General features: G+C 36.3%; 2 protein-coding genes across 4 annotated transcripts; both read left to right on the top strand.

The window, feature by feature from the left end:
• LOC111288217 (squamosa promoter-binding-like protein 16) lies at positions 1–3,833 on the top strand. Of its 3 annotated transcripts, XM_089759999.1 has the most exons (5): positions 1–493; positions 734–829; positions 913–1,985; positions 2,808–2,935; positions 3,092–3,833. In XM_089759999.1, the coding sequence occupies exons 3-5, from the start codon at positions 1,777–1,779 to the stop codon at positions 3,670–3,672; spliced, it is 918 nt and encodes a 305-aa protein (XP_089616125.1). In that variant the 5' UTR covers positions 1–493; positions 734–829; positions 913–1,776; the 3' UTR covers positions 3,673–3,833. The 3 variants fall into 3 exon arrangements, with proteins under 3 accessions (XP_089616125.1, XP_089616126.1, XP_089616124.1); XM_089760000.1 differs by lacking the exon at positions 734–829 and having other exon boundaries at positions 1,529–1,985; XM_089759998.1 differs by having other exon boundaries at positions 734–1,985.
• An 843-nt stretch (positions 3,834–4,676) lies between these two features.
• On the top strand, positions 4,677–5,835 carry LOC149519354 (uncharacterized). The gene has a single exon (XM_089760001.1). It carries the CDS (start codon positions 5,210–5,212, stop codon positions 5,672–5,674), a length of 465 nt encoding a protein of 154 aa, XP_089616127.1. The 5' UTR covers positions 4,677–5,209; the 3' UTR covers positions 5,675–5,835.
• The last annotated feature ends 2,199 nt before the right edge of the window (positions 5,836–8,034 follow it).

Below are 8,034 nucleotides of genomic sequence, written 5' to 3'. Positions count from 1 at the left end.
GGAAGGAAAGAGAGTTGGAAAGATTAATCCCGTACCTTACATGGTTATCTCCTTTGCCAATATCATATCTCTCTCTCTCTCTCTCTCTCTTCTCCTCTCCATCAGTTGAATACATTATCCATTATCTTTCTTGTGTTACCTCCAATAATTCCCTCGTAGATTAGCTCAATCTCTTCTTTCTGCCCTGCTGCAACAAAGCCACCTACACTTATCTTTTTGCTTTTGTTGATAGAACTGTTCTCAGATAATTAATGGCTAGAAATTGAAAGGCCTGTCTTCTTCTTTCTTTCCTTCCTTTCTTTTAACTACTGTGACTTGTCTACAAGTACTTCCATTCAACGGTTTCCCAGTTTTCCAATTCCTACTAATATTTCACTTCAACTTTCCCACTTTTCTCTCCTCCTTTTGACGGTTTATGCGAGACTGGCAGTGTAGAAGTTAACAAGATAAGAATCTTCCTATCTTCTTCAAGAAAATTTTGGGATTCTCCCAGGTACTCAGTTTTTACTTTGCTTTTTTTTTTTTTTACAAATCGTAGGGTTCTTTTAGCCTCCACTCGTTGCAATGATAATTCTGTCGTGGGTAAAAAAAGAAAAAAGACCCATATGGTCTTCCCTTTTTCAGTCAATGAAGGTGGTAGTGGCAACTTTTGCTCTAACTTCTAAGAAAGCATGTTCTCTACTTTGGGAAATACTCACTTAAAAAAATATACTACTACTGCTATTAAGCGCAGGTTCTAATTCTCCATTTCGGATGATGAATAGAAATTATGATGCCCAACTGGGATTTTAGTTTGGGTTTTGTTTGAAGAAAAAAAAAAAAAAAGGAGGTAAAGGCCTTTCTTTTTTGCGAAAAATATCTTCCTTGCTATTTGTGGTTGGGATGTAAGTGCTGACTTCAATGATTTGACAGGTATCCAGCGTCTGAATAGCATAAAAGTTGCGCTTTATTATGGGGGGTGCAATGACCATTAAGACCCCCTCGGCCTCCCCGCTCTTGCTTTTAGCCTCTTTTCTTTACCTACATCTTTTTCTTTTTAATGTGTTGCTTCCTGGCCACTACACAACTCGGACTAAAGAAAGCCTATTTAGCCTTCTTCCATTGGAAGGGGAAGTTAGGTCATGATTCTCTGCGATATTTAAAACTGTGCATCCCCCTTGAAGATTTATTTTCTCCAATTAAAACTTAATTACTAATTGCAATTAATTGTCAACTACTCTTGATTTGATCGTATATGATGAGTCACTTGGTAGTTGTTATGACTATTATGAGTTCCAACCTGACCAATCCCCTTCCACTAATTCTTCTTGAAAGAACAAAAAAGAGTTTTTAAATTTATATTTACACATAACTCTCCTAATGTAATTTATGTTATAATTTCGAAACAAAGGGTGAAACAGAAGCCTTTGTGCTTGGTATTTGCTAGGTGTTTTCTTGTGCCAGAAAGTATTATAGTTGTGGAATTGTTGGTCTGATTCTAATTCTGGTTATATAGTATTATGAAGAATCATTTGATTTATTGGAGCAGGTATTGAGTTCAGTGGGAATAGAATTTGATTAAGGTGGTGGGAATGAAGAATAAAAAATAGAAAAAAAAAAGAAACAGGAATGTTGATGGGGTATGACTAGCAGCGGATTGATGGTAAGTTGAATGTTGGAACAATATTAAACTATTAAGTCCAGCAGCTCAGTAGGTGAATCAGGCTTGGTTTGGCATTGTTGGATTGAGAGTTGGGGTGATTTTGAAGATACTTTAAGATTCCTTGGGCCTCGTTGATGGAATCATCATCATCTGCTCCCTTTAAAAGGGCTCGGACACCAGGCAGCGGAAACCAAGGACCTTCATGCTTGGTTGATGGTTGCACTGCAGACCTCAGCAAATGCAGAGACTACCATCGACGCCATAAAGTATGTGAAGTCCACTCTAAAACCCCAAAAGTTACAATTAGGGGTCAGGAACAACGATTTTGCCAGCAGTGCAGCAGGTAATATGATTAGAATTGCTTTATGCAGATGGAACTGATTAGATTTTCCATCCCCTATTATTTTGCTTTTTCCATTGGCTCCTCATTTCTATTTTCTTGATTTTTGTTTAGCAGTGCGTTATTACTTAATTGTCCAATATTGCTGTTGCAATCTACTTTTTGCGTCATAACTCTGGTAGTTTCATTGTGACTATTTTATTTTGCTTTTTCTTACACGAAATGGCAGTTCAAGAAGCTCTGTTTGTTAGTATTTGGCTGTGTTTTGGTGTCTGATCATATGTTCAGTGATGCAATACCATTGCTTCAATATTGTTGTCTGAGGTCATTCTTACATAATGCAATTGTTTGGTTCCACGAGAAATCTGGAATCCTTATTTGCAATATTCATGTTCAAACCATTTTTTATTTATGTCTGTGTTTTAAGTGTACTCAATTATAAAGAGAATACATTCTAACCAATGATTTGACAATACTTTGTAAGGGAGAAATAAAATTTCTACAGGTGATATCAACGTAACATTTTCTGCCTTCTTATTAGAAGACTATTAATGATTCCTGAAGGGTGGATTATGTCTCGAATTGCTACAGCTGCTTAACACTGTCCTTTTGACACTTTAGTCTATATAATGCAGAATTCTCTTGTGATTTTCCGACAGCATAATGTTTGCGTACGTGTCATGAATGCTAATCAAATTAATGAATGTTCTAATGTGATTTTCTCCTTACAAAATTGTCTGTCCTTGCCCCTCTTTGTTTTTGGTTGAATATTTAATTTGAAAAAGATAAGAGCTTAGTGTCTGCTGAATGCATTTATTTTATTAGGTTTCATTCGTTGGTGGAGTTCGATGAGGGGAAACGAAGCTGCAGGAAACGTCTTGATGGACACAACCGAAGACGGAGAAAGCCTCAACCTGATTCTCTGTCAGGAAGGTTTCTTTCAAATCACTCAGGTTTGACTAGATTGTTAATGTTCAAATAATGAACTTGTTTTACTGTCATTTTTCCTGAGCAGAAAAAGAATCTGTTAAGTTTCCTTTATGTACTCATACAGTAGCTTATCTGTGATGTATTTTACTCTGCTTGATATAAATCAGACTCTGCTGCAGGTACTAGATATTTGCCATTCAGTAGCCCCCAAATACTTTCCACTACCACCATGACCACTTCTTGGTTGGGGGCTGTGAAAGTGGAAGCTGATATAAGCTCGGAGTTAAACTTCAGCAGCAGAAATAGCTTGTTCCCTGGATCCTCATCTCACAGCTACAAAGGAGAAAAGCAGATCTCATTCTTACAAACCGCAAGTTCGTCACTCCCTGGATTTTCTGTTTGTCAACCGCTTCTTGATGCCAATTCTTCATCAAACAATGGCGGCAGCAGCCGGAAAATGTTCTCAGTTGGGTTAAATCAAGCCATTGACTCTAGTCGTGCTCTCTCTCTTCTGTCATCCCAACCGGCTGAGACTCAGGAGATTGGATTGAGCCCCATGGTGCAGTCTGGCCCAGCTTCATCCTTGAGCCCAAACTTGCAATATAATGGTCTTGTAATGGATGCTGGGCAAGTAGGAACAATTTTGGCCGCTGATGGCCGTAGTAACACCAACCTCCATGGACATGAAATCTTTCAGACTGGACATCCTGGGTCATCTGAAAGTGGTAATCACCAGACACTCTCCTTCTCATGGGAGTAGTATGTGCCATCTCCATCTACCTTCAGATCAGATGGGTTGAGTAATTAAAAATGTTAATCCCATAAATTAGAATGTTTAGAACCTTTTGAGCCGTGACATTTTGAAAACGCAAATGTTTGTACGGGTGTTTTCCTTTCGAATAATTATGAAGCCTTGTTTAAGATGGTTTCCATTCATGTATGAATCTTCTTAGACATTATTTTCTTCTGCGGTAGTAGTTTTTACTCTTGAGGGTCTATGCAATCACTCTGTGTTGTGTTGGCGGAGGAAATTGCGTCTAAGAAAGCAATATCGGCTATCAAAGGGTTGATTTCAAATCTTCTTTAATATTAAAAAAAAAAAAACAAAGCCTAAATCACAAGGATTTCAGGTAAGACAAATGAAAAGATTACTATTCATCACGTACTTAGAAAAGAAACTGTTTTTCCCGAACAAGAATTGTTATATTCAATGAATTTCATAAACTTAAGAGAACATATGTTCAAGATTATCTGCGTTTATCCATTCTTCTCTTCATAATTCCTTGCCTTTCACGTATTTCCCCTTAAAGCAGATAAGAACAGAGTTAGAATTAAATGCCGTCACCAAAGAACAAAAATTGCAAACATAACAAGACAGAAAAAACACAAATTTGGGACTAGTCCAGTAGGGATTGAGACAATTGCTGATGTCGTGGCATATTCTTTAACAACATTAACGACTGATAAATCATCCCATCTCAAGATGCCAGACATGGGCGACGGTTTATTCCCCCCAACCCCACCACCCCAAAAAAAAAAAAAAATCAGAAACAGTGCCTAATCACGAAACATGTCATGTAGAACTCGTTAAGAATAAAGATTAAAGCATCAGTGGACCAACCTCTTTCGGTTAGGTAAAATGCCTAAACGTTGGTAGCAATTAATTGCTAAAAATTAAATGTTCCATTCTCAGACGCGGAAAATGAGTTTTTTTTTTTCTTTTTATTCTTTACTCTGGGTAAACCACCGAGCTTGACCAAGTTGTGCTACGTTCAAACTGATTTTGCTCATTGGACATATCACAGACCTGGAAAAGCGAAAGAGAGCCCCGTATCTTTGAGAGGGGGGCGGAAGTATCCAGGGCAAGTTCTAAGCAGACCACATCTTGAAACACGGTTGAAAACACTATACAATATGCCCAGAATATAACCATTATCCAGTCCCGACTCTGTCAGGATCTGGGAATTAATAAAAGTGATTGTGGAATTTGTTTTTTCTTTAGCTGCTGGACGGCGTGGGCCAGCTAAGGGATTTCGTGTTCATCTGAAAAGCAAAGCCCACTTTTGCTCAATTCACACAAAAACTAGATTCTAGAGGGAGATTGTTGGACCAATCACGAGTTGGCCAGGTGTAAATTTCCCATTAGGATGATGGATTTGATCATTGGAAGGCACAACGCTCTATATATACAGGAGAGTTTGCACATCTTTATGAGCAAACCAACCAAAACATCTCTTCTCAGCTTCTATACTAAAAGAGTTTAGTAGTTTCTTTTTTGCTATTGCTAGATAACCCAAATGGAGGCAACTATGCAGAAGAGGGGGTTCTTCAAAGGCAAGCTAGCCAAGTCTTTCTCTCAAGTCACCAAGCGGAGTGGTAGCAGTAGCGGAAGCAGCAAGGTGGTTCCCTGCTCGCCATCGATCTCAAACTGTTCATCTTCAGGTGTTTTCACGGGCCAGAACTTGGCAAATGATTCGTCAATTCCAAAGGTGACTACCTATTCCTATGCTAGCTCCAAGCAGCCAACTAGTTTCCATGAACAGAAGAATGTTGCAGATCTTCCATCATCAATGCAGAAGGTGTCTTATGCTAGCTTTAAGCCACCTAGTTTCTACGAGCAGAAGGACTATGCAAATGACACTTGGGGTCATGGCGACGAAAACGTGGACTTCAAGGCCTCAAGCTATATTTCAATTGTCCGAGAACGTTTTAAGCTTGATAGAGTTGATTCCACTGGCAACAATTACCAGGAAATGCTATAGTGTAGAAAGAAGGATTAGTAATTCTAGTGGCAAGCATCTTTTGAGTCTTGACCTATCCTGAATTTATATTAGTGTACTAGTTTCTACATGTACACACTGTGAACTTTTTTAATCTACCAGTGCTTACTATAAATAATATATATATATATATATGTATATAACAGTTTCACATGCGTTTTAAACCATTCTTGAACCACCTTAATTTACTTAGCAATATCTATAACAGGATTCTCCATTGCATAGCACCTTTTAACGGACACTGAACTCATAAAAATATTTATTAATTGTAAGGAATCCTGTTATAGATATTGCAATTGAAGATCTCGCATGTATCATCCAAGTAAGAAGTGATAAAAAACAAACCAATCACTGTCTTGTATGGTTTTGAATTCATTCCTTGAGATCAGAAAGGCAGCATGAAACTTCTTTGTTACATACTTGGAGACTGACGCATTGCAGTATGAGGTAATATTTTAGGTGTCAGCTTGGAACATATTCTGTCGTGAACAACACACAAGTTGAAGTATATATGACCAATCGAGCTGTTTGGAAACCTGTGAATTCATCAAAAGAAGAAAATTAACCTTGATTTCACCTAAAAGGTAGGTGGGACAACCAATTATCGTACTACAAAGTGGCTCCTTCCATTAATTTGCTCAGCTTTTCACAACCAATTCTATTAATCTTACAGATATTTCACTTCATAAAAGAACATTTTTAAATTTAAACAGACAGGATATAAATATTTAGAGATTAAGGTTAAATTTGATATTATACTATGATTCTATTTTGAGTTTCGTTTTTGTCTTTTAATTTTATCGGATTTGCTATTATACAATTTTATTAATTTTTGAATAAAAAGCAATGGAATTAAAATATTTCATTGAAGATTCCTTTAATACAAGTGACAAATTTTTATTAACTATATTACTTTTTATTAAATGTGTATTAATGCAAGTGACAACCAGCAAACGGACTAGTAGGCAGACTCTGCGGTTCGTTGTTGCGTCCTCGATCGGTTAGGCAGGAAATATCAAATTCAATTGTTACGGAAAAATAAACTAAAAAAGCAATAAAATAAAGAATTGTCTTTTTCCCAAGGCATAATTACATGATCAGCTAGTTTGTATATAAAACTGGCCGAGCCAATCTGATAATATATTCCTCGTATTCTCGCATATCAAAGTGGGCCAAGCTTACAAAAATTAATAATTTACTGACTGCCGATTGACTCATTAACGGAATTTGGTTAAAGCCTTCACAGATTTTTAAATAAAATTAAATTATCGTAATGATAAATTGTGTTTCGATTTAAACTTAATTTAGTCGATATTTTTAAAAGACAACGTCTAATTATTTTGAAATTTATATTTTAATTATTTATATTTTTTATTTTTAAATTACAATCTTTATTATAAAAAAAATCAATTTAATGATTGAATTTCTTTCTTCTTTGCACAACTTTTTTTTTTTTTTGGAATAATTCCCTCTATCTCCTTGGAACTAGAATACCATTAATCATTTTCCAATCAATAAAAGAATGTATGAGATTACATAAACGAGTAAAAACAATTTCAAACTATAGGTTTCTCAATCATAAACTATTATATCTAGTACAAAAATCCAATAAACAAGCCAAATAAAGTGACAATTTATAAAAAGGAATTGCAGGAACATAAGAAAAATTTTGTTTGTTAAAGAATGTGGTCCACCGTTTTTGTTTGCTCCCAACCATATAGATTAGCGAGAATGAAAATGGACTTGACAAACACAAATGGCTTCCACGTGATTTGCTCCTGATATTGCCATCTAATTACTATTTAACATCCAGCAGTCTTCACCTTTAATTTACTCACATCGCCTTAATCACTCAGCCAATTCACCTTTATATCTTCACATGAATGATGCAGACGGTACATGCCGATAACATTCCTTAAGGTTTATCAAATCATGTTTTCATCCTGGCTTGAACCGGATTGTTTAACCTTAAATAGATCAAAATAAAATGTTCAGAATTGGTCCATGAAGAGAGAACGACCTCTATCCCATCTTACCTGACCACCACTTAAACGGTGATAATCCCAGATCTTCTCCTTTAAATGGGTAATCAACAAATCTGGTTGTCAGGATAAAAGGGTTCATTTTCAAGTCCCTTTGGCTTTGCTTGTTTTGTCCGATCTTTGTTGCAAATACCATGCTCTTAAGGCACAAGCAGGTTTTCAGCAAGGCGATCTGTGGACCCGTTTTTAATTTTCTGATGTACTAATTAATTAATATCACTAAATTTAGGTTAATTTATGGCCAGTATTAAAAGGAGAACTACATGAACATGATATTTTATGCATCCAATGAAAGAAGGA

This window comes from Durio zibethinus, chromosome 4 (assembly GCF_047325235.1).
Source record: "Durio zibethinus cultivar Kanyao isolate XHJ-2024 chromosome 4, ASM4732523v1, whole genome shotgun sequence".
Classification (NCBI taxonomy): domain Eukaryota; kingdom Viridiplantae; phylum Streptophyta; class Magnoliopsida; order Malvales; family Malvaceae; genus Durio; species Durio zibethinus.
Note: the sequence above shows the minus strand (reverse complement) of the source record. Positions and strands in the feature narration are given on the sequence as shown.